The sequence below is a fragment of the Hevea brasiliensis genome, chromosome 17 (assembly GCF_030052815.1).
Source record: "Hevea brasiliensis isolate MT/VB/25A 57/8 chromosome 17, ASM3005281v1, whole genome shotgun sequence".
Taxonomy (NCBI): Eukaryota; Viridiplantae; Streptophyta; class Magnoliopsida; order Malpighiales; family Euphorbiaceae; genus Hevea; species Hevea brasiliensis.
Window position 1 is genome coordinate 20,057,121 of NC_079509.1, and position 25,846 is coordinate 20,082,966.

Sequence of the window (25,846 nt, forward strand, 5' to 3'; positions counted from 1 at the left end):
GTACTTCAACTTTTTCCCATTGACTATGAAAGCACCTATTGCTTTGTTTAGAATTCTAACCACACCTTGCAAATTACTCTTACAAACTTGATATGAACCTTTTGCTTTGAGTTGTTTAGATGGAGCCCTAAGTTTTACTCTTGGAGTTTCATTCTTATAAAAAGGAAGTGGCAAAGGAGGCTTTTTCTTTTGCACTGTATGCTAATTACACTGAGAATGAAGAGTAATTTGACTTCCCTCCAACTTAATATCTTCCATTCTAGTATTATTTTCTATAACATCCACCTTATAGCAAGAATTTACCACAGCTGATTCCTTGGAATCTTGGAATAGATTGAATTCTATTTCCTCTTCTCCTACCTTCAACTTTAATTTCCCATTCTTCACATCTATATTAGCTCCTGCAATAGCTAAAAATGGTCTTCCAAGTATAATGGGTGTTCTTACATCCTCCTCCATCTCTAGAACCACAAAATCCACAGGAATAAAAAATTTTCCAACCTTCAATGGCACATTCTCCAAAATTCCCACTAGATATTTAATAGATCTATCAGCTAGTTGCAAAGAAATGGTGGTGGGCTTCAAATCTCCTACCTTCAACTTTTCATAAATGGAGAGTGGCATCAAACTTACACTAGCTCCAAGATCACACAATGCATTTTCAATACTTGTCTCTCCAATGTGACATGAAATAGAGAAACTTCCTGGATCTTTAAGCTTAGGGGGAAGCTTATTCTGCAATATAGCACTGCATTCTTCAGTAAGTGCAACAGTTTCATAATCCTTCAATTTTTTCTTGTTTGACAAGATTTCCTTTAGGAACTTAGCATATGAGGGCATTTGAGAAATTGCATCTGTGAATAGAATATTGATGTATAACTTCTTTAAAACTTTCAAAAATTTCCCAAACTGCTTATCTAGCTTTGCTTTCTGAAACCTTAGAGGATATGGCAATGGTGGCTTGTATGGTGGTGGAGGCACATACTTTTCCTCTTCTTCTTTTTCAACTTCCTTCTTCTTGTTTGCTTCCTCATTAACTTCATCATGATTCGAAGAGAATTCATTCTTGTCTTCATCTTCTTTCTTCTTTTCCTCTTCTACCTCATCTTTCTTTTCTTCTCCCACAATTTTCCCACTCCTTAGGATCACTGCCTTGCAATGTTCTCTAGGATTCTCTGGTTGACTTGGAAGTTTTCCTTATGCTTTGCTGGAAGAGCTTGCTTGTTAAGCTATTTAGTTTTCCAACATCCTGTTATGAGTGGCAAGCTGGTCTATCCTTGAAGTTAATTGTTGAATCATTTCTCCTTGTTTTTGTTGAACAGTTAAGAAATTCTCCATTATAGACTTAAAAATTGAATCTTGGTCTGAAGACTAAACTGGTGGTTGTGGAATAGGTGCATTTTGATTCCTTTGTTGTGGAAATCCAAGTAGTACTCTGTTTTGCTGAAAATTCTGCTGTTGTTGCTGGAAATTAGGAGGTTGTTGATAATTCTGTTGCTGCCCTTGTAGACCTCCCCAAGAAAAGTTAGGATAGTTCTTCCATGCTGGATTATATGTAGCAGAAAAATGATTACCAACTGGTTTCTGATTGTAGTTCCCAACAAATCAACTTGCTGATTTCCAAACTCTTGCCCATAGGAAGGAAAATCATTGATACAATGTATATTTCCCGTACCAACATCTTCTGTATGACTAGATCCTCCAATTGATGAGTCAACCTTCATGCTTAACTTATCCATTTTTCTCATCAAAGCATCAAATTTGGCATTGAACATACTCATGGCATCTAATTCATATACAACAGCTAGTGGCTTTTTCATTTCATTTCTTTCATAGCTCCATTGATAATTGTTGTAAGCAATTTTATCCAATGCTGAATAAGCTTCATCTTCTGACTTTTCCATAAGATCACCTCCTGAGGATGCATCAATTATACTTCTAATTGCTAGAGAAACACTATTATAGAAATGTTGAACTAGCATCCATCTAGGGATTCCATGATGTGGACATCTCCTTTGAAGATCCTTATATCTCTCCTAAGCTTCATAGAGACTCTCATCATCTCTTGGTCTAAAAGAAGTTAATTCATTTCTCAATTTTGCAATCTTGTTAGGAGGAAAGTATTGAGCCAAGAAAGCTTGTGACAACTCATCCCAAGTAGTTATTGAACCCAGAGGTAATGAATGCAACCACTCCCTAGCACAATCCTTCAAAGAAAAAGAAAATAATCTCAGCCGGATGGCATCATCTGACACTCCATTTATCTTCAGCATGTCACTAATTTCAAGAAAATGTGTAAGATGCACATGTGGATTCTCAGTAGGACCTCCCCTAAACTGTGATTGTTGAACCATTTGACAAAGTGAGGGCTTCAACTCAAAGTTGTTTGCTTCCACTCTAGGCCTCATAATACTCGGTCTAAAATCTCCAAAATTAGGAAAAGCATGATCCTTAATTGATCGATTGTTGTTTGCCATAGCTTCTATCACTTGTTGCTCTTGATGTTGCTCTTGCTATCTTTGAATTCTGAGTTCAGCTTTTCTTCTTTTAGATTCTGCTCTTAAAGCTTTTGCTGTCTTTTCAATCTCAGGATCAAAAATTAAATCAATTTCTGCACTTTTTGTTCTTCTCATATAAAAGATATGTACCTAAAAAACCAAAATAAGAAAAATCTCAAAGTAAAATGATAAAGAAGAGAAATTAAAATAAGAAATAAAATGCCCAAATTAACCAAATAATCAATCGTCTAATATCAAACAAAACAAATCCCCGGTAACGGTGCCAAAAACTTGGTTGCGAACTCCGCAAGTATACGGGTCGTTCAAGTAGTAAAGAAAAGATATCGTCCCACAGAGATTTGTTGTTTGAGTACCAAACTATAAAAGTTATGATTATTTGGGCTATCGATAATTTGTGCCAAAAATAGAGTAAGAGATGCAGCAAATTAAATTGAAAAATAAGGAAATTATAATGAATTAAGCAATTAAAATTCTAAGCACTATACTAATTTACTAAAATTTCAGCAAGTAACAAAAGATTTAATTAATTAATGGTAAAAATTGATTCCAGAGTTGAGGTTCATGAAGTAAATTTCATTGGAATTTGGATAGACAAAGCAAAGATTAAGGGAAATACAAGTTTGAAGGAAGTTGATTATGATTTTCTTTAATTTCTCTTTCAAACAAACTAAAGAGTGTTTTAAAGGAAACTAAACCCCATTCTCATGTGATGTTTAATTACTCAAAACCCTTTAAGCATTTTAACCAACTTGAAATTTCTCTTAACCCACTAGTTTATTTCTAACACTAGGTGATTAAGTTCATTATCTTGATTATCTATCATAGATTTTCACCTCTCGGTCCTTCAATCTAAGATTAAGAATAAAACCCAAATGGTACCAACAATAAGTATGTAAATAAGCACACAAGATAAGAATCAATGCTTATATATACTAAAATATGGTTAAAACCAGTCCAAATCCACAAATAAAACTCATATCATTACACCAAACTCTAAAATCTTAAGTATCTACTCACTCATGCTTGTATTTACAAGTAGAAAATATGAAATAGAGCAAGAAAATGTGAAAATAAGACTAAAAATTAAAGAACCCAAAAGAAGAAAATCCAAATCTCTGAAAATGAAAGCTGAAAAACGTCACTCTGCAGGTGTTTTTCCTCCAAAAATGGCGTTATTCCCTCTTCCTCTCTCTTTAGATTTTTCTCTCTCTTTCTCCTTATGGTAAAAATGAGAATATGATGCTTTTATATCCCCTCAAGGGTTGCCCTAAAAATAGTCTCTAAAGGGATAAGGACAAAAGGTGTAAAAGGTGTGAAAAGAGAAAATTTTTTCATGTCAGCAAATCTGCCAGCGCCATCCCACATGCCTCATGTTGATTTAGGCTGTTTTCCACATGCCTCAAGTTGATTCAGAGGAGGAGCCTTTAGATTCTGCATTACCAGCTACACGGGGCATGTGTGAGTCCCTGAAAGTCTCGGCGTGTTTTCTCCAAAATCTCTGTTTACACGACTCGCCACATGGGGCATGTGTGATTCTGCATGACCAGCTACACGGGACATGTGTGAGTCTTTGAAAGTCTCGGCGTATTTTCTCCAAAATCTCTGTTTACACGACCCGCCACACGGGGCATGTGGAGGCCCATGAAACTTTCAGCGTGTTTTACTCCAAAATCTCTATTTACACGACCTGCCACACGGGGCATGTGGAAGCCCATGAAACTTTCAGTGTGTTTTGTTTCGAAGTTTCTATTTACACGACCCAGTGTGAATTTACATGCCTCATATTGATTTCTGCTGGGTAACTCTTATCTTCACATGACCTTCAACACGGGGCATGTGGAGGTCCTTGAAAGTCTCAGCTGGTCTTCTCCTTTAAGCAAATTTTCTTCACTTTTCACTCTACTTTAAGCTTCCAAATCACTTTGAATTTCTTCTATATGGACCTTTTTGCCTTTAAACCTTGTTAAAATCTATCAAAAACATTAAAATTCCGAAAATCAAATATAATGAAACTAAAATTAACAAATTAACTAAAATAAGCATTAAAAGCATAAAATTACTAAACTAAAAAGGTAAAATGGATGCAAAACTACCCTAAAATATCTATATAAAATGGGTTTATCAGAAGTTAGAGCGGGATATGCACAGCAAGTACTCATAAGTTTGATATGCAACTATGTGTCATTGTTCTGCCTTGTGTAAAATTCGAGAATGAATTTTCTATAATGGGGGAAGAATGTAACATCTCTAATTTTCAAATAATTATTATATATATATTTTTATTCTAACCCTGGTATTGTGGACTTCGCGTATATACTTTCATTTCGTGAAAATTCGATCGTCGCCCGAATCTGCAATTTCGGGCCAAGCAGATAAGCTGTTGGAATCATTTCAGAACCGGGTCAATATTATAGGCTACCCCACCATTTTCGGACGTTCTAGATGCGTTCCAGTTGTCAGATTTGGCATAGATAAACTCGAACTCTATATTACTCAATTTTTGCCTTGTACTGAGTTAGAATAAAATTTATAAAATATTCGTGGATGATAAGAAAATTACGATTCCTATTACAATAGCCTTATAATATTGTTAAGGACCGCGGGGCAGATTTATAAAATTTTTAAAGTTAGTTTGGATAGTTTTTGAAAAATATTAGTTTTGAAGACTTATAATTGAGTTGTCTGATGTTGTGATTATTGCTTGGTTTGGAGGGCCCAGGAGAGGCCATATAATGATGATGAGATATGGGTTGAGTTTAGAAGTGTTATTTGAACAATTTTGCAGGTTGGGTAGGTCCTAGGTATAGGGGAGACTCTGCCGAATTTTTAGCACGACTTAGGACATCTTTGGCCTTTTCCAAGCTTGTATCGAGTCAAATATATTAAATAATTGCTATAAAATTGTCAGGTGAGCCGAGAGAGCCTTCCTCCTCTGGCCAGCTGCCGCAGTGACTTCGGTTAAGTCTGTGAGTAAATTATTAATTTTAATTGTAATTTCGATATTATTATATGTTCAAGCATGCTCATGCATCACTTATAAATATGTATCTATGTAGTTAAACACTAGGCATGTTTTATATTGTATTCATAATTATTGAAGTACCATGGATGTTGTTTGTGGTAATTTGAAGCAGTGTGTATGCGTGGCGTGCGTGTGGTATGGTATTGGATATGGACAGGACAGGTAGACACGGCTTGAGAGACACTCGCTGGGACCCGGTCCTTTGGGATAGACACGGCTTGAGAGACACTCGCTGGGACTCCATATTTGGTTTATTAAGCGAAAGTCTGGCTTGAGAGACACTCGCTGGCAGAGGTTGGATTAAGAGGGTTGTATAGGGGATCAGCTCCCATATATGTATTGTTTGACAGTGTTGGGTGTGTGAGTGCTCCAAATTGCATTTTTGCTGTTATGATATGAAAATTATGACGATATTGCATTTCACTCCACAAGGTGCATTAGCTTTAGATAGCTATAGAGATTATGGTTAAAATTGATAATTTACTCTCTGAGTTGAACGCTCACTCATGTTCATATATTTTTTCAGGCTACAGGGGGATTATTTGTTGTGGCTAACCTGCTCTTCTTCTTCGCAGGTCCATTAATAGTATTTAATGTATTTTATACAATTGAGTTAAATTTTAGACTCCGCATGTGTTAGAAGCACTTATTTATTATTTTGGGCATGTATTATAAAAGTTATGTTGGACCTATAAAATTATTAACTGTATACATGATGGGATTGGATGAGGGAGCTGAGCTCCCATTTGAGTTATGACATTTTGATAATGTGGAGGGTAAGTTGAGCTCCCCAATTTATTATATATTGTGTTTACAGGTCGGGCGAGTTAAAAACTCTCCGTTAAATGATCCATTTTATGGCAGGACTCTGTCCAGTTGAATTTTTGAAATTGGGCCCAAATAGGCCTTAGAGTTGAGTTGAGGAATAGTTAGGCTTACTACGGGCCTCGGGGGGTTTATGCTGGCCCAGGTCCTAGTGCCGATCCGGCCTATAGGTTGGGTCATGACAAATCATTTGAATTCTAGGGATTAGTATGACTAATAAATGGATTTACTTTAAATTTTATTAGTAAAATATAATTCTTGAGTAAGGATGAAAATGGGCGACGCACCTAAAAATATTATATTGAATTGGATTAATACTTTTAATATTTAAATCCATCTCAAATTTATTAAAATTTATTTTAAATTATTTAAATTTATTTTAAATTTAATTTTTATTACTTAAAAAAATTCAAAATTTTTTAATTTTATATATTTTAATTAATAATCTACTTAAAATAAAATTTTTGTTTAATAATTTATATTTTAAAAATTTAATAATTCTATAAAAATTTTAAATTCTATTTATTGAAGGTATAATATATGAAAAACTATAAATATTATTATAAAAATATATTTTGCATTAAATCATTTATATAAATGGATTTAAAATCAGTATTTAGGACATAAAATTTGAATATAATCTAGACTCACTAAGAGTATTATTTTTTAAATTTAAACTCACTTTAAATTTGATTATATATTACTTGAATCCATCAAATTTAGTTGAATTTGATGCCTAAAATAATTGACATGTTGTTATTCCTAATTTTGAAGGAAAAGGTAAAAATAATAATTTTTTTATTTATAAATTTTTTAATTTAAATATAAATAGTATATTAAATAATTGTTTAATTGATAATAATAATAATAATAATAATAATAATAATAATAATAATAATAATAATAATAATAATAATAATAATAATAATAATGCATTAGTTTTTAATTTCTCGCCACTCCTCTCTTTTAACGTTTTCTTGAATGTAATAAAAAAAAAAAGAAAATTTCTAAACAATCAAAATTTATTAATGAAACAGAACTTTTAGCTATGACATTAGCAACAGATTTTGATTCTACCCGTAAAATTAGCAATATTTTTTTTATTAATATCATTTTTAAATTGTAGAGAGTTTTTCAATTATCAATAAATTTTGAATATATTTCTAAATTTAGTAATGAATTTTTAATTTTTTATTAAATTATAGAGATTCTTTTAATTATCAATGAAATTAGAATTTATTATTAAATTTAACCATGAATTTTAATTCAGTTAATAAATTAATAATGAATTTTCAATTCTGTTATTAAATTTTTTTACGGAATTTGATTATGTTATTAATCCGTTACTAAATTGTCAATGAAAAAAGCTTTTTTTTTTCTACTTTAAAAGATTTTGCAATTTATTGCTAATTTATATAGAGAAAAAAATATGTTTTTTCTAATTCACATATTAACCTCTTTTCTTTCCCCGTATTACTCATTTTTTTTTTATTACATTCTTTTCTTTAATTTTTTTTTCTTTTTCATTTTTTCCTTTTATATTTTTTTTTAATCTTATCATTTTCTTTTTCATTAATATATATATATTTTTAATTTTTATTCTCTCATTTCACTCTTTTTTTCTTTTTTCTCTTCTTTTCTTTATTTTTTTTTATTTTTTTTCATTAGAATATTTCTTTTTTTATTTTCTTTTTATCTCATTTCACTCTTTCTTATTTTTTTTCTCATATTATTTATTTTTAATTTATTAATAAATAATAATTTTTAGTAATAATTTATTATATTAATAATAATGGAATGACAATACTTTTATTACTTATAAATAATAATTTTTTATTAATTTATTTTTTTATTATTGTTTTAATAATTTTTTAGACTAATGTAATTAAAAATAAATAAATAAAAGACCAAAAAAATCATTAATTCACGTGCAACCCATGTAAGTTTATAAATTAAGGAAGGAAAGAGTCCTGTCCATCTAAAAATCTGCTGTTGCTTCCAAATATGGCAACATAGAGAGAAGTTCAATCTGGCCTTGTTTTGTAATTGGACTTCAATCATCATGTATCAATTATTTAAGAGATCGTTATATATATAATAATTTAATTATAATTATTAATTTTATTGAATATTTTTTTTTTAAGAAAAAAAAATAAAAATCAATCCAAAACTTAATAAGATTAAATATTTTGTTTTATTTATAATATAACAATTAAAAATTTAAATTTTAATAATATTATATTTATAAAAACAAATTAAAATAAAAAATACATAAATTTTAAAATTTCAATAAAGCATATTCTGAAACAGAACTTGTTGGTGGTTTTGCCCTTAAAAAATCTCATTGTCGGATTTGGATTTTACTACACAATTTGCCTTGAAAACAAGCAATCTTAATTAATAATTATGACTATGAGATTGAGACCTTTCATATCATCTTTTATAAAAGTAGTTAAAATTTCATAGACTCGCACTTGCTTTCTCTGTTTTGTTTTGATTCTTGCAATATAAGGAAAATAAAAGCTTAATTTTATCCCACTATTTTTTTTTTTTTGCTGATTTCTAAATAAAAAATATAAAAAGTAAATTTGTGCTTTATTCTTTCAATCTACTCCTTCGATCCATTCACCATCACACGGGGATCCCTTTTTTATTCCTCCATGAAATACAAATTTAATTATGTTGTTTTTTCAAGGGACAGTTATCATCATTGATGCGAGAATGTTAGGTTAGTGTCCGTAAAAATCGCTTTGCTTAAATATGATTAATATTTTTTAATTTTTAACTCATATTAAATTTAATTATTATTATATAAAAAATACTTATATTCATTTAATTTTATATATTTAATAAATAATTTATATTTTAAAATTTAATAATTATATAAAAATATTTAAATTTTATTTATTATTTAAAATATAATATATAAAAGTTTATAAATATTATTATAAAAATTATATATTTTATATTTAATTAATTATTAATAGAAACGTTTTAACTAAATATAAAATTTAAACTTAACTTGACCCGAATTTACGTGAGTATTATTTTTTAAATCTAAATCTGATTATATATTACTTAAACTCATTTTATAAAGGTTCGATTAAATTGTATACCTATAAATAACTGGCTAGTTGTATGTTAACATTTTTTACAAGCAGAGGAGATAAAATTTGATTTAATTCATTTAATTAATTAAAATTTATCCAAGTTAAATTATTTATAATTTATTCAAAACTTAAAATCATCTAAACTTAAAAGAGGATTCAAAAAGTTGATGGTTAGCTTAAATTAATCTGATTAATTTATATTTTAATTTAAAAATTAAATTAATAATTTTTTTAAACATAGCATTTCAATTTAAAGTGACACAATTTATAAATTGACTGAAAATCTTTTTTAATAGTGACTTAATAAATAACATAAATTAACACGTACAACTTAAAAAAGTTCAATTTGAATTCATTTAAAATATAATTCAAAAAAATTCCAACATATTGTCATAAATTTATAAATTGAAGTATTCATATTTTTAGTTTGATTTAATTTAATAGTTAAAATTATATCATTCACTTAGTTGATATAGTAAGCGTGAAATTCTTAATCCCCAATCTCTAAAAAAAAAAAAAAGTAAAAATAATTTCCCACTCAAAAACTTTCTATTCTTGTGGCAACCAAGCTATTAACCATAGACTATACTTTCTAGCCCAAGGATAATTGGCAGTGAATGCCAAATCAACCTAAACCAAATTTAATTACATGGAATGGTCTAACTTTTCTTGGCACAAGCATCAATTAATGCAACAGTTTGGTGATATCTGGCCTAAAGTCAGAGGATGATATAAACCCTGTCTCACGCATTTTGAGAGAAGTAGTTGGGACAGCACAGGGAAGATATGCCCATAAATTAAATATGATAGCTCCAAAGTCGATTCATGGATTTTGCTTGAAAAAAAAAAAAAAAGACTTGTGGGTGTTTTTAAGAGCAGAAGATGAATGAGCTAAAGGCAAGTGGAGCATGTTAATGGCTGTACGTGTCAGAAATGGTCGCAAAGTGTCCACCACATGACAATGGGAAGACCACTGAGGTCTTAATCAGTGGGCCTTTGCCTGTTTGGGGTTTGGTTCGGTCCAAGCAAACTACCCCGGCAGGCTATGCATGCAGGATTTGTTTTGCCTACATGATCTATATGCTTAGCCACATATACAAGCACATACTAAACTTTCCAAAAATTAAAAAAAATAAAAAAAAAATAAAAAAAAATAAAAATACATACTAAGCTATGATCTAAGGTCGACTTCCTTTTTTTTTTTTTTTTTGCCTTCAGATTATGGATATTTTTATATGTATTAAAATTAAATATTGTTTTAGCATAATTTTAAAAAATATATTCTTTAAATAAATTAATTAATATATTTAAAATTACGCATATGACATTTCTTTAAATTTCTTAATATTTTTTATTCTGTGGATCTCTCTTTATTTTGAATTTTATTTTATTCTTTCAATAGTCTTCAAATTTATATATATTTTAAATAAAATTTAGGCATGCAGGTGATTTTCTTTGTTGTAGAGCTTATCTGCATAATTTTGATTGTTTTATTTTCTTAATTGAACAAAATTGCAATAAAAAATGTACATATTTTCTCAAATATTAAGTGTAGCACAGAGACTTGCCATCAAATGGGGCACATTTCTCACCGTTAGGTTAAGTGTAAGTTTTATACTTTGTTATATTAGACTGTCTACTCAATTGAATTATTAAATTATTTTTTATATTATTTTTTTACAAATAATTAATATAATATATTATTTTACATAATTTATTTGTTATTTTCTATAATATTTTATTTTGTAAGAAAATTTATAATTATATATTTTTGTATTAAAGTGCATGCTTGACTTCTTAGCCATATAAGTTTAGGAGTTTTTAATTTTTATTTTTTTAATTATTTGAGAAGGATGAAAATTTTTTTAAAATATTTAGATATTTTAAGAAGATAATTTTCTCAACAAATTAATTAATAAGTTGAAAAATTAAGGTTTTTTTAAAAATTTCTAAATTTATGAGTTTGCTTTCTCAAGATTTTAAAACTATTAAAAATCTCTTTATTATTTTATAAAAATCCTCTCCAACTGAGGCTTATTCATTCAAAATTATTTCATGGGGGAAGGGAAGTCCACACAAAATCATTTCCCCATACAATAGTCAGGTTTAAGCCTCATCACGGGCTTAATGCTCACCCGGCCCGTAACACTTAAGTTGGGGTTGTACATTAAATATTAAATATTTTATAATTTTCATATATATATAATTAATTAAACTACAGTTAAAATTACAAATTAGTCTAAAACTAAATAATTTAGTTTCTAACATTTTAATAGCCTATAAGTTAATTCAAATAGTTAAAATTTCAGTTAAATTACTACTAATTTTTTAAATAAATTATCATTAATTTTAACAAAAAGTATCAAAATATCTTTGATTTTATTCTCAATTTGAAAATAATTTAATTTCTGAGATTTTATTTGATTAATAATTTAGTTCTTAAAGTTTTATTTTATTAACAATTTAATTCATGTATTTTTGAAATGTGAGTCCCATTAATATAAAAAATTTTAAATATATATTTTAATTATTAGAAAAATAGATTAATTACTTTAAAGTATTTAAAAATTTTGATTAATTACAAAATTATCCATATATTTTATAAATTGATATTTAAATATTATAACTATTTACAAATAAGATGTTATAATTTTGTAAAAAATTCTATTTGTCATTATTATTTTAATATTATATAAATAACTATATATACATACACATTATTTTGTTATTTATTGAAAAAGAAAAATAAAATATGAATCTGAATGCAAAATGTTAATAAAATAAAATATAAAGGACTTAATTGCTTTTGAATTGAAAATAGAGTTAAGAGTATTTTAATCATTTTTATTAAATTTAATCAAGAATTAATGATAATTTTAACTGCAATATCTAACTTGTAAGTTTATTAAAACGTCAAGGACTAAATTGTTTGATTTTAAAACTGTTAGAATTAAGTTATAAGTTTAACCAAGTACTATAAAATAGAATCTCAAATACTAAATTACTTTCATTTTAACTCAGTCATTAAATCAAATTGGACTAGGCATTTTCAGATTATTTTAATTAACTTATACAAGTCTTATAAATGTGACAAAATTTACCATTCAAAGCATATAATTAAATATCTTTAAATTAATTAAAAATTTTATATTATTAAAAATGTTAATTGTGCAAGAAGTAATTAATTTAAATAATTAAGAAGAAATTAGAAAAAAAAAACACATTACTGAATGTTAAAACAACCAAAAAGAAAAATTATAATTTGTTTTTTTTATTACACTCTTATCCTAATTTAATAGTATTTTAACTTAATAAATAATATAAAATATTTTCAAATTATATTTTTGATTTTTATTTGCTATTATATTTTCAAATTTCTAATAACATTGGAAACATCTTTATCTATTCATACTTTATTATAATTAAATAATTAAATGATTTTAATTATATATGTATTAATTTAATATTTTTTATATGAACTATTTTTCATGAAATAATAATTAATTTCATTCTATAATTTCCACTAGCGAGGGGTGAGAGTTTAAATAAAATGATGCATGGGGAACGTGGAGTTTGATATCAGAGGATGATTGAAGACGTGAGGTGGAGCGGATGCTTTCACTTTCAAGTAGGAAGATTCGTGGGTGTGATTTTCCTAGAAAAAACAAAATAAAGAGAAACGACCCGAAAGTTGTAACATCATTGTGGAAATTATGCAGAAACGAACGAATAATACTCTTTGGAAAAAAAAAAAAAAAAAAGGCTAGCCAACTTTAAAGTAACTTAGCTCTTCCTTTTGCGTGCAAATTTTTTATATCGTGGATCACATTGATAGGAGGAATCATTGAGTGCACTGATATTTATACACCCTCTTTCACCCTCATATTCACATAATATATGAGATTCACGTTTTAAAATAAAAAAAAAAAACTTTTTATTTTTGTAGATAACACTATTTTTAATAGTGCTCTTATTATATTCTAGAATTTTTTTTATTAATAATACACGTAAAAAATTAAAATTAAGCTAATCTCAGTTGTTAGTTACATGATTTTAAAATTAATAAAATCATTCAATATACATTCTATTATCTATACATTTAAGATTGGTTGTATATATATAATCTTGAAAAAATGTAAATGGAAGGCTCAAACTTGAAATTTCTTTACTCTCTATACTTGTATGGTGTGAAAAAAGCAAACAAGCTACCCCTGATTAACATGTTAATACTAAGCTTCAATTTGTATTCATCAAATTTTTGTTTTGAAATTTCTCTTAATATATTATCAATATTATAAAAATTAATTTAGGGTAAATAAATATTTATAAATGTTCGAATGCTTACTTTACGATTATTTAAAGGCAAACTGTTCAATTTAGCTTTTGTATTGATTGAAAAAGTTTAATTTAGCATATTTTTAATTTTTTTATCAAATTAATTTAGATGTTTCAATTTAAGCTCAATTTAATATAAAAATTAAAATTTATGAGCTAAATTTCTTCATTTCTTGACTTAAATAAAAAAATTAAGAAGTTTAATTTCTTAACTTTGAGATTAAATTTCTTTAATTTTTTATTTAAACTCAAAAATTAAGCAGCTTAATTTTTTAGTTTTTTTTTTAATTTTTGAGATAAATTGAAACTTTTGAATTAAATTAGACAAAACATTAAAAAGAACTAAATTAAACTTTCTCAATAAATACAAGAGTGTAATAATTCATTATTCAAATATTAACGCTCTTTTCTTGTAAATATTTATAGTATAACATTTTCAGTTTCAATTGTTTATAAAATTTAAAGTTGACAATGTATTGGAACATTTTAAAGCATGAGATTTGGTTTGTAAGAACCTTTAATAACTCAAATTACATCAAATAATTATCCCCCATATATATATTTATGTAAGAAATTAATAAATTAAAACAAGGCCTCATTCTTTACAACTTTGCATAAATAAAGGCATATAGCAGTAACACATTATTTATACATTTATACCGCACAATGTTGTTTGGGTAGACAGAAAGAGAAAGAGGAAGAGGAAGAGATTATACGCAGCTTTAATGGATAGAATATCCGTAAAAGCAAAAATCCCACTAAAAATAAAGTGGAATTAAGGATTGTAGTCCACCAAATGTTTGTCATTTTGCAAAGGGAACACAAGAGCACATACACCGAGAGAAGTCGAACAACTTTACATTGTGATAATGGCTGGAAAAAAGCAACCCAATTGTACAAACAGAGAATATATACTGCGCAAGTATTTTCTGCCAAATCTTTGTATTGGGGAAATTCAAATTCATCCCAACTTTAATTCTTATTTATTAGGGTTTACATGACTATTGTAAATTCTTCTTGTTTATATATAGTTGATTTCCTTTTCTTATAATTATATATGTGAGATTGGATTTAATGGAGAACATATCATATATATCTTCAGATTGATGCAAAGGTGGCTTGAAAAAGAGGGAGAAAAGAAGAAGAAGAATTTAATTGGTTGATTTTGGAGAAAATAATATGATTTTAGAGAATGGCATGGTTTTTACATATATAAATGACTGACAAGTGGATTTACATATTTAGGTGCTTCAGATTGATGCAAAGGTGGCTTGAAAAAGAGGGAGAAAAAAGAAGAAGAATTCAATTGACTGATTTTGGAGAAAATAAACTGATTTTAGAGAATGGAATGGTTTTTACATAGATAAATGAATAACAAGGGGATTTATATATTTAGGTGCACAAATGGAATTGAAGGAGTGTTTTGAATGGTTGGTGTGTGTTAGTTTATTTCACCTTGTAATTTAAAAAAAAAAAAAATGATGGCAGATGAGTAGCAAAATGGCTAAGCTTTTTTTTTTTTTTTTTTTAATTTTTTTAAAAATAAAATGGTTAAGCTTTTAAACTAAAAGCCAATTGAAAAAAAAAATATTCAAAGCTTTAGATGTAATCATACATCAAAACTTTTAATTTTGTGTATTATGGTCGAATCTTAATTAGTTATTAAATTTGAGAAAATTAATGACAAATTATAATATAATTCTTAAAATTTCATTTGATTAATCAAATAATTCATTAACTTAAATTTTATATTTAAGTAATTTTATTTATTATATGAAATATAAAATATATTTATTTTTAATTAAAATTTTATATTAAAAAATTATTTTTATTGATTAAAATATATTTTAATATAATAAATAATTCAAAAATTACAATTCCATTTACACACTATTAATAACATTTAATAGATCTTATTATAATTTTTAATAATATATTGCCAATTCTTTAAAATTTCGATAAGTGATTAATTAAAATTATAATAAAAAACTTATAAAATCTCCTTTTTGTTATTTTATTTTTGCCTGCAACTAATATTAATGCAAGGGATGATTTTTTTTTTAGTATCATGAAGAGTTTTAAAGGAAAACAGGACATGAAACTTTATTTAATATAAAAAAAATGATTTTTAATCGATTTTTATAACCGATTAAAATTGATTGTTATTAGCAATTAATTTTGTAATTAATTTGTGATATCAATTTTTTTTAATAAAATAGTTAATTTTTAAAATTTTAATAACCGATTCAAGAATTGATTATTATTAGCAACCGATTTATAATGAGTTGTTGAAATTAATTGCAATTAGCAAACCGATTTATAATTAATTGCTAAATCGGTTGTTAATCAATATTAAAACAAATCTTAAATAAACAATTAGCAATCGATTAAGAAATCGATTGCTAAAATCTGTTACTAATAGTAATTGGTTTTAGAATTAGTTGCTAATAGTAAATGACTTAGGAAATTGATTGCTAAATTAAATAATTATTTTAATTGATTCCAAAGTTAACAATCAATTTGCAAAAATCAATTATTAAAATTTAGCAACTGATTTTTACAATCAATTATAAATTGATTGCTAAATTTTTCCTCCCAAAATTTTCACTCAATTTTTTATTTTATTCTTTATTTTTTTATTTACAACTAATTTATAAATCGATTGCTAATTGCAACCCATTTTTGCAACCAACTAAAATCGATTGCTAATAGCAATTAATTTTGTAACCAATTTTTCCCTCCAAAAAATTTTTGTCCAATTATTTTATTCTTTATTTGCAACCGATTTGCGAATCATTTGCTAACAACAACCGATTTTTACAATTAATTTTGCAACTGATTTTTCCTCTAATTTTTTTTTTAAATATTTTGTTTTGCAACCAATTTACTTATCAATTGCTAACAGTAACCAATTTTTACAACCGATTGTGAATTGATTGCAAAATTTTCACAAAAAATTTTTTGCCCAATTTTTAAAAGAAATTAACAATTGATAATCGATTACTAATTTGTTTATGTAACACCCCACATTTTTAAATTTATTATTTTGTGAGTAAATATTAATATTTTATTTTATTTAAATTTTAGGAAATTATTTGAAATTTTTTAGATTTTAGAAATCGGTTCGATTTTCCGAAAATATAAACTTTGATAATTTTTAAAAATTAATTTAAAGACTACATGCAAAACTAAAAATATATTTGGACTCTACGAATTTTTCTGAGTTTTCTAGAATTTTTTCAGAATTTTTGGGCTTCATTTTCGGTCCCAAGGCAGAGTAAAAAAAAATTCAAAATTTTATATCTTGAATCGGACCGGCCTAATCGAACCGGACCGGTCGAATCGAACCGGCCAACTCCTTTTCTTCTTCCTCCGCGCGCGTCCCCGACCCCTCTTCCTCTCTCTCCCGTTTTCTCTCTCCTCTCTCCTCCTCACGCTGCGCTGTTGCCACCCAGCCCTCCCCACCTCGCCGACGCGCTCCCCCAGCCTTTCCCCACCGCCGGCTAGCCTTTCAGGCAGCCGAAAACGACGCGTGAAGCTCCCCCTGCGCGTGGGTGCCGTTTTGGTTTCCCGGCCAAAATCTGGCCGATCTGGCCGCCGTTTTGGCCGGTTCTTGTGTCAAATATCATATACACCTCGAGAGCTTTCCATAGACACTAAGAACACCAAAATCCATTGAGCGGTTTGCCCAATTTTTGTCTGGGAAGTTTTAGTCTATTTCCTAGATTTCTCACAAACCGTGAACCCCACGAGAAAACCGAGAGTACTATAGCGCTCCACTCGTTGAGAGCTTCGCGGCAATATAAATTTTAAAATTTTTCGACACCGTTTTTCGGTGGGTCCCATGAAATTTCATAGTATTTTTCCGAGCACTAAATGAGCTTAGAAAATTCTTTAAAAATTACATACTAACCCTCGTGTTGTGGGCTTCGTGTAGGTACCTTCAATTCGTAGAAATTCGACAGTTGTCCTAGTCTGTGAATTTTCAACCAGACAGACAAGTTACCGAAAAAGTCTCCGAATTGGGTCAAAATTTTGGCTACCCCACTATTGTCAAATGTTCCGAGCGCATTCCCAAGATCGGAATAGGCATAGGTAAACCCAAACCTTACTTTTTCTTAATTTTCTAGTGCTTGAATGGGATTAAAAATCCATAAAATATTCGTGGTAGCTCAGAAAATTATGATTCTTTTTTCATTAGCTTAGTAATAATGCTAAGGACCACGGGGAAAAGTTTTATAATTTTTAGAACTCATTTGGGTAGTTTTTGCAAAAGAGTTAAATTATGAGGACTAAATTGTAATTTTACATATTGTAATTGATGACTATTTGGATGGGCTCAGGAGGGGCTGTGTGATGTGATTGAGTTGTGGGTATATGGTTTGTAGATATATAAGTGCATTTTAAGCCCTTTTGCAGGTTGGGTTGGTCCTAGGTATAGGGGAGACTCTGCCAGATTTTCGGCATGACTTAGGACATCTTTGATCGTTTTTTTAGTTTGTATTGAGTCAAATGTACTAAATAATTGTAATAAAATTATCAGGTGAGCCGGGACAGCCTTCCTTCTCCGCCCAGCCGCTATAGTGACTTTGGTTGAGTCTGTGAATAAAATATCAATTTTAATTGTAATTTCGATATTATCATATGTTCAAGCATGCCCATGTATTACTTATATATATATATATATATATATATATATATATATATATATATATATATATATATATATATTTATGTAGTTAAACTCTAGGCACGTTTTATGTTGCATTCACAACTGTTAAAGTACCATGAATGTGTTTGTGATAATTTGGAGCAGTGTGCATGCGTTGGCGTGTGTGTGATATAGTGTTGGATATGGACAGGACGGGTAGACGCGGCTTGAGATCTTCACTGGGACCCGGTCCTTCGGGGTAGATACGGCCTGAGTTCTTTGCTGGGACCTCGTATTGGTCTATTAAGCAAAAGTCCGGCTTAAGTTCTTCGCTGGCAGAGGTTGAATTAAGAGGGCTGTGTAGGGGATCATCTCCCATATATGTATAGTTTGACATTATCGAGTGTGTGAGTGCTCCAAATTACCTTTTTGCTGTTATGATGTGAAAATATTGACGATGTTGCATTTCACTCTACAGGGTGCATTAGCTTTAGTTAGTTATAGAGATTATGGTTAAAATTGATATTTTACTCTCTGAGTCAAACGCTCACTCCTGTTCATTATTTTTCCAGGCTACAGGAGGATTATTGTTGTGGTTAACTTGCTTTTCTTCTTTGCAGGTTATCTATTAATGTTTGTATAATTCTGTTAACTCCTAGAATTCTGCATGTGTAAGAAATATTCATTTGAGTTGGGTCTGTAGTATAATTGCCATGTTGGACCTATAAACTTATTATATGCATGTATGTTGGACTGGATGAGGAAGCTGAGCTCCCATTTATTTTTATGACATTTGAGTATGAGGAGGGTGAGCTGAGCTCCCCAATTGATTACATATTGTGTTTACAGGTCGGGTAAGTCAAAAACTCTCCGTTAAAAGGTCCATTTTATGGCCGGACTCTGTTCGGTTGAATTCTTGAAATTGGGCCCAAATGGGCCTTAGAGTTGGGTTGAGAAATAGTTAGACTTACTACAGGCCTCGGGGGCTTTAGGTTGGCCCAGGTCCTAGTGCCGGTCCGGCCCATAGGTTGGGTCGTGATAGTTTATATAAATCACAGCTTATTTTCTTTCTCTACTATTTTTTTTTCTCTCTTTCTTCTCTTTTCTTTCATTTTTTTTATTGTATCTATTTTATTCATCATCTTTTCCTTTTTAACATATTTTCTTCATCATCTCTTTTTTTTCATCTATTTTCTTCATTTTTTTCTAATTTATTTTCTTCATCAACTTTTTCTTCCTTATTTATTTTTTTTTTCATCATTTTTTTCTTTCTCATCTATTTTCTTTACAATCTTTTTTATTTAATTTATTTTTTTGGCACAAAATAAAATTTTGTATAAATATATTTATTTATTAGTAATATTATTTGTAATATTAATTTTTGGTAATTTTTGTTTTTTATATATACATATATATATGGGGTAATTTTTTTAGTAATTTGTCTCATAAATATCTTTTTATATTAATTTTTAGTACTAATTTTTCATTAATAATTTATTACTTTAGTAATTTTTAAAAATTTATTTATTTGAATTTTTATTTATTATTTGAAAATCTATTTTTTTTTTGAATTAGCAACAACATTTTTTATTGTTAAATTAGTTGCAAATAGCAATCGATTTATAAAATAATTGTAAAATTATAAAATTAAAGACAATAAATTTTTTACAATCAATTTTAGTTGCTAAATCGATTGCTACTAGCAACCGATAATTTCTTACCAAAAGTTTTTTTTTTTAATTTTAATTAATTTAGCAACCGATTTAATTGTTAGTTGCTATTTGTAGATAGACTCATTGCAACTGACTGAATCGGTTGCTAATCAATTACTAAATTGATTAATAACTGATTTTAATGGATTAGTAAATGATTCGGTTAGTTACTAATTTAATTTTTTTAGTTTTATTTAAAATTTAACTATTAAATTTTAAAATTTCATTTTTTTTTGTGAAAAATAACTTATTTACAATAAAAATAAAAGAAAATTATTTTTTTCTGCAATTTAGACTATAAAAACTTTATTTTTGTTTATTATTTATTATTAAATTTGAGAAAATATATTAAAGTGATCAATTATGGCGATTCTTATCTAAATGATGATCAATAAATTAATGAATATGTATTTGTTGATGTATTTACGTTTCTTCACTTTTTAATAACTTTGTTAAAATATAAAAAAAAACCTTAAATTTTTTTATTTTAATATCAAAACATTATATTAAAATATATTTTGATATTTTAGATTTTGATATTGGGTAATTAATTGGTTTCTCTTTTATCTAAAATCTAAAACCCACTAGAATATACAATGATTATAACTTTAGGAGTTTCTCCTTCTCCTAGGGTTACTATGATATGTTTATATGGTTTTAGATGGGTATTTATAATGACTTCAATCACCATTATGGAAGGAGATTGTGAAAATGTTACCTCCACTGTGGTTGGACAATATATTTTAGTGATTTTTTAAAGTATTTTTTTATTGTCTTACTCTATTTCTATATTAAATTTTCATTTTATTCGTAGATATTATAATGGTGTTGCTCATTCTATGGCAAAAAAAAAAAAAGTCATGATTATTCTTTTGTTTATAATTTATTGGAGCAATCTAATTATGTAATTTCTTACTTTGGCTCGCTAGAGGTCTAATATATGAATGCAAAATTGTGTTATTCGAGTATAACTAATTCTAATAGCCAACCAATTATTCGAATAATAATGAATATTATTTGTAGTGGTGAAACAACGTGCTAGATTCGATATTTGAATAATGACGAATATTATTCAAAATACAATTACCAACAAGTACCTAACAACTTTTGTTAAAAACAAGACTTACTTTTTAACAATTTCTATTATGAGTTAAATATTAGATCATTAAATTATAAAAATTGATAATATATATATATATATATATATATATATATATATATATATATATATATATATATATATATATATATATATATATATATATATATGTAATACCTTTGTACTATAAAATTTAGAACAATTTAAATCGATAATTAACTCAATAATGTTTATTTTATAGCACAAAAGGTTAAATTTTTAATTTTTAACAATTTTTTATAAGAATTATCGATATATTTATCGATAATTCTTATATAAAAAATCTTGATTTTTAAAGTTTTTAACAATTTTATTTCAAATATTTTTTTAATAAATATACTTTAAATTTTAAATTTTTTATAATTCTACTATACTGTCTTCCCCTGTTAATTTTAATGGTAAAAATGTCTAAAAAAACCCTAAACTTTAAACTTTGATGCAATGTCCTTTAATAATAATAAAAAAATTTAATTAAAGTGCTATTTAATATTAACTTATACAGTAAAATTTTTTTTTTCAAGAATTGTTTTATCGCCCGTTGAAGCATATATTTCTAGGGATTTTCAATTTAGAAATTCAAATGTTCGTGAATTTGGATTCTCAATCCACTTCCCTAATTTGATTTACAAGAAGACCATATAAAAGAAGAATGTTGAAGACCAGGCTGTGGATTGCTAATTGAAGACAAAATTATATCCATATATTTGTACTTCTAAACTTTTGTTTTGTTTATGCTACATATGTTGGCTTTTTTAATGCTTTTTAGAGAAGGTACTCAAATGCCACTTATTACTAATGAGAGGCAACGGCAAGAAGCTTTTGGTGAAATAATGATACTAACATGATTGGATTGGCCCAAGTATATAGATTAGACAATTTAGTGGCTGAAGAGGACGGAATTAAATAAAAAAAAAGCAAATACGCATAAAGAGGTGATTGTAATGCCTAATATAAAACGGTAGGTTTTGGCTTGATCCAAGATCAATTATCTCACTCTGTGGGTGTGCTTTCAATGGGACACCAAGTAGATGCTTGATTTGTACGACCAAATATAATTGAAGTGTAGGAAATGAGGCGCAAGAGAGTGCTAGATACTGCTTTAGATGTGGTAGGGCTCAGCACGAAAGCTGCATATTTTTTAGTGGTGGTATCAGAGTCCTTTCATCATACTTGTACTAGCTAAGTTCTCACAACTTCATGCTACCATATTTTTATGCAACAAGAAGCTACCCATTTCATGATTTCCGCTAAATTCACTTGCATTTAATATCCCCCAAAAGGTTCATATGAGTTTTCATTTTATTATTTCAACTCATCACAAATCAAAATAAAATTCTATGATTTTCAAGTTATGAATACGAATACGAATCCTCTAGTTCCATGCTGAAATCTCCAAGGGAACATGCAAATGAAGATGGATTCTGTGAATGCATGTTCTTTCATAGTATTTGAATTAATACTCATCCTTTTTTCTTGCCTTAAAAGAGATTTTTTGCTATCAGATCACTAAAAGTTAATAATCAAAACCATTGTTCAAACCTCTAGAATTTGCATAGCAAACGGTCAAACAGGTTAAAAAAATTTCTTGGAGCTGTTTGTTGGTTTGGTGAGGCTGAGGTTTTAACTGGAAATGCACACATGCCTTATCGTTTGGATGGGTCATCCCAAGTCCTTACTGGCCTATCGCTATCATGAATCCAATCAAGCTAAGAGGCTGAGTAATGAAAGAACTGAGATTTCCTTTGCTTCATTTTTTTTTACAGCGAGGTCATGCCATGAAAAGCTGAAGCGAAGGCAGAAGAGGGCCCTCGTTTTCAAATCGTTTTGGGATTATAATGGCACTAAGATTGGCTCCCATGCACGAGTTAATGCTATTTACAAAGAGTTCTGCACTACCCACACATGGCAACTCTCCTTTCTATATAAACCTTTCAAATTAACAATTCTTTGTCATACCAATCTTTTTAAAAGATCATACAGAGAGAGAGAGAGAGAGAGAGAGAGAGAGAGAGAGAGAGAAATAGATGGAAAATAAACAAGTGAAGCCACTGATCAAGAAAGGTTTATGGAAACCGGAGGAGGACTTGATCCTCAAGACTTACGTAGAGGCTCATGGAGAAGGCAACTGGACTACTGTGTCTGAAAAATCAGGTATTGGCTGGCTTTGTCTTAGCATCAGAAGTCTGTTTCTCATTAGAATCTTCGTGAATACTTGTATGGTTCTCATTATATGATCGCACCAAAAAGGACTCCTATTTCCAACTTCTAGCTTAAAGAATGTAGATATGCTTATATTTCTAATGGTTATTGCAGGTTTGATGAGGGGTGGGAAGAGTTGCAGACTGAGATGGAAGAATTACTTAAGACCCAATATTAAACGAGGTGGTATGACTCAAGAGGAAGAAGACCTTATCATTAGGATGCATAAGCTTCTTGGCAATCGGTAAGTGCTTCCCTTATTCTAACAATTAACATAGATTCCGCAATATTTTCAACTACTATCACACCTGCATATCCATTATTATTCTTACATGTAGATGGTCACTTATTGCCGGCCGACTGCCTGGTCGAACGGATAATGAGGTGAAAAACTATTGGAATACCCATTTGAACAAGAGATGCCGCACTGGCAAAAGAAGAACCGCTGATCCCAGCAACCACCAGAATGGCAACGATGACAAGTACAAGAACAAGAGCCAACGAGATTCTCAGACCACTTGCAGCACTAGTCAAAAAAGCAACCCAGAAGAATCGGATGGAAAGAAAGAACAGAAAGAAGAGAATACTGTTACCGATACCTGGATGCAGGATGCACAGAGCATGAACTATTACATTGAATCTCCAATGGTGCCACCATGCAGTGATGCATTTTTGTTCAACGAGAAGCCTTTCATTGCTCACTGTGATTCCCTTGTTTTGTTTGAATCATTCGGCTATAATGGTGAGGAGATGTATTCACAGGTGGACCTGCAATCATTCATGCTATAGTTTCTGATATTCTCACACATTACCTTCCTCCATGTCCCGTAGTCAGAGTGAGTTTTCCAAGGCTTCCGTGCAAAAAATGTTGTGTCCAGCCTGCACTGTTGAGGATTGTATTATGATAAAACTACTAGTGCCGTATGTACTAAACAGGAAAAGAATGTGCAATAGCTATCATCATGCTTCTTTCCCCGTCTCTCTTCACAAAAAGAATTAGATTGCTTAATTAGTAAAAAAACAACGCAGATTGAAGTTGAAAATGTCTCCCATTTTGAATTACATTTCTCATCACAAAGAAATAACATTAAAAAAAAAAATACAGGTACATCCCCCAGCTGAATAACAGTGCGAGAAATGGATTTTACCTGCCAATTCCACAGAAACACCCTCAGGATGAAGCTGTAAGTCTGAAAAAAATGGTAATGACGCATCAAGAAAAAAACTTCAATCAAAACCATTACCATTTGACATGGCCAGATACTTGGATACGTGCACTTAAAATTAAAGAAGGCTCCACTGACGTGATCTCACCAGTCATCCCCAAGCTCCTTTCTCTCTCAGTGAAATACAAATGAAAATTGAATAAATCAATTATATGTAGCAGAAGCCCATTGCATCACTACAGCTTGAAGAAACCCGCATCCATAAAACATATACAGATTCCATTTAATGGCAAGACATGGTAACACGAGCCAATCAATGAATATGATTACCAACATTGTATTGAAAGATCAACCAATTATACAAAGCTTGAATGTATCCTTGGAAAATTTAGAAAATAAACATGATAAGTCGTGCCAATAAATGGCATTGCATTTACAATACTTCATCGTGTTGAGACTTGAGAATATAACAAACTATTCTCATTCTCAACAGGTAATGACGGTGGAGTTCCGGGTGGGATAGAAGCTGCACCATTCTCACCAGCAAATATACACAAAGCCTCTGCATCCCTGAGGACTGCATCAAGATCAATATGGCCACTCAGTTCATTGATGAATTTCAAGAGCGTGTCAAAGTCCATCTGCTCTCCCATTATCTCATTGTGATATCGCTTCAAGATTGCAACACATGCATAAAGGTGCATGTGCTCAGACAAATAGTGTGTCCATAATACCTCCCACAGACGCATTAATTTCTCATATTCAAATTCTCTGGAAAACATGATAAAATTTATAGTATCAAATATAAAACTAAAGGAAAATGGTCATTTTTTGCTTCTGTTCACATCAAGCGAAAGGTGTAACAAATTCAATAGAAAAGAAATAACATAAAATTTAGAAGATTATGATGAGCGGTGTAGGTACATCAGAATCAACAAATTGAGAAGTAGAATTTATATTAAATGGCAATTTTTCGGCATCAAAATGGCTACTGAATATTTTGCCTAAAATAATGATAGAATAAAAGGCATTTGTCATAAGTTTCTTCTCCATGATAAAATGAAATGAAGAAGAAAAGGGAATTAGGATTTGACATGACCATGTGATGCAAGACCTTCAACTACTGATTTTAGAAGGAAATTTTGGAAGTAGAATTTACTTTTGAAGTT

The 25,846-nt window shown here is 28.9% G+C and overlaps 3 protein-coding genes and 1 non-coding gene across 5 annotated transcripts in view; 2 read left to right on the plus strand and 2 right to left on the minus strand.

The window, feature by feature from the left end:
* Nucleotides 1-201: 201 nt before the first annotated feature.
* On the minus strand, nt 202-1,064 carry LOC131175259 (uncharacterized). Its single transcript, XM_058138968.1, has 3 exons — nt 986-1,064; nt 595-854; nt 202-459 (listed from the first exon to the last, which is right to left on the minus strand). Exons 1-3 carry the CDS (start codon nt 1,062-1,064, stop codon nt 202-204), a joined length of 597 nt encoding a protein of 198 aa, XP_057994951.1.
* Nucleotides 1,065-1,992: 928 nt separating this feature from the next.
* On the plus strand, nt 1,993-2,099 carry LOC131175773 (small nucleolar RNA R71). Its single transcript, XR_009145963.1, has one exon. It is a non-coding gene; the product is annotated as a small nucleolar RNA R71 (small nucleolar RNA).
* A 20,923-nt stretch (nt 2,100-23,022) lies between these two features.
* Nucleotides 23,023-24,554, plus strand: LOC110648258 (transcription factor MYB82). Its single transcript, XM_021802431.2, has 3 exons — nt 23,023-23,463; nt 23,626-23,755; nt 23,850-24,554. The coding sequence occupies exons 1-3, from the start codon at nt 23,337-23,339 to the stop codon at nt 24,298-24,300; spliced, it is 708 nt and encodes a 235-aa protein (XP_021658123.2). The 5' UTR covers nt 23,023-23,336; the 3' UTR covers nt 24,301-24,554.
* Nucleotides 24,555-24,992: 438 nt separating this feature from the next.
* LOC110648260 (uncharacterized) overlaps nt 24,993-25,846 on the minus strand; it is a 49,527-nt gene continuing 48,673 nt past the window's right edge. For both annotated transcript variants that reach the window (XM_058139065.1, XM_058139064.1), the window contains one exon: nt 24,993-25,448. In XM_058139065.1, the coding sequence (XP_057995048.1) occupies nt 25,121-25,448 (328 nt within the window). In that variant the 3' untranslated portion in view covers nt 24,993-25,120. The remainder of the gene's footprint in view (nt 25,449-25,846) is intronic.

Bases quoted from the DNA above. Each gene is read 5' to 3' on its own strand.
- LOC131175259 (XM_058138968.1), bottom strand. From the start codon at position 1,064: ATGAATTCTCTTCGAATCATGATGAAGTTAATGAGGAAGCAAACAAGA. The intron at 855-985 runs GTATGTGCCTCC...TTCTATTCACAG, and splicing joins GAAAAAGAAGAAGAGGAAAA to ATGCAATTTCTCAAATGCCC. The intron at 460-594 runs GTAGGAGATTTG...GTGGTTCTAGAG, and splicing joins CCATTTATGAAAAGTTGAAG to ATGGAGGAGGATGTAAGAAC.
- LOC110648258 (XM_021802431.2), top strand. From the start codon at position 23,337: ATGGAAAATAAACAAGTGAAGCCACTGATCAAGAAAGGTTTATGGAAA. The intron at 23,464-23,625 runs GTATTGGCTGGC...TGGTTATTGCAG, and splicing joins TACTGTGTCTGAAAAATCAG to GTTTGATGAGGGGTGGGAAG. The intron at 23,756-23,849 runs GTAAGTGCTTCC...TCTTACATGTAG, and splicing joins CATAAGCTTCTTGGCAATCG to ATGGTCACTTATTGCCGGCC.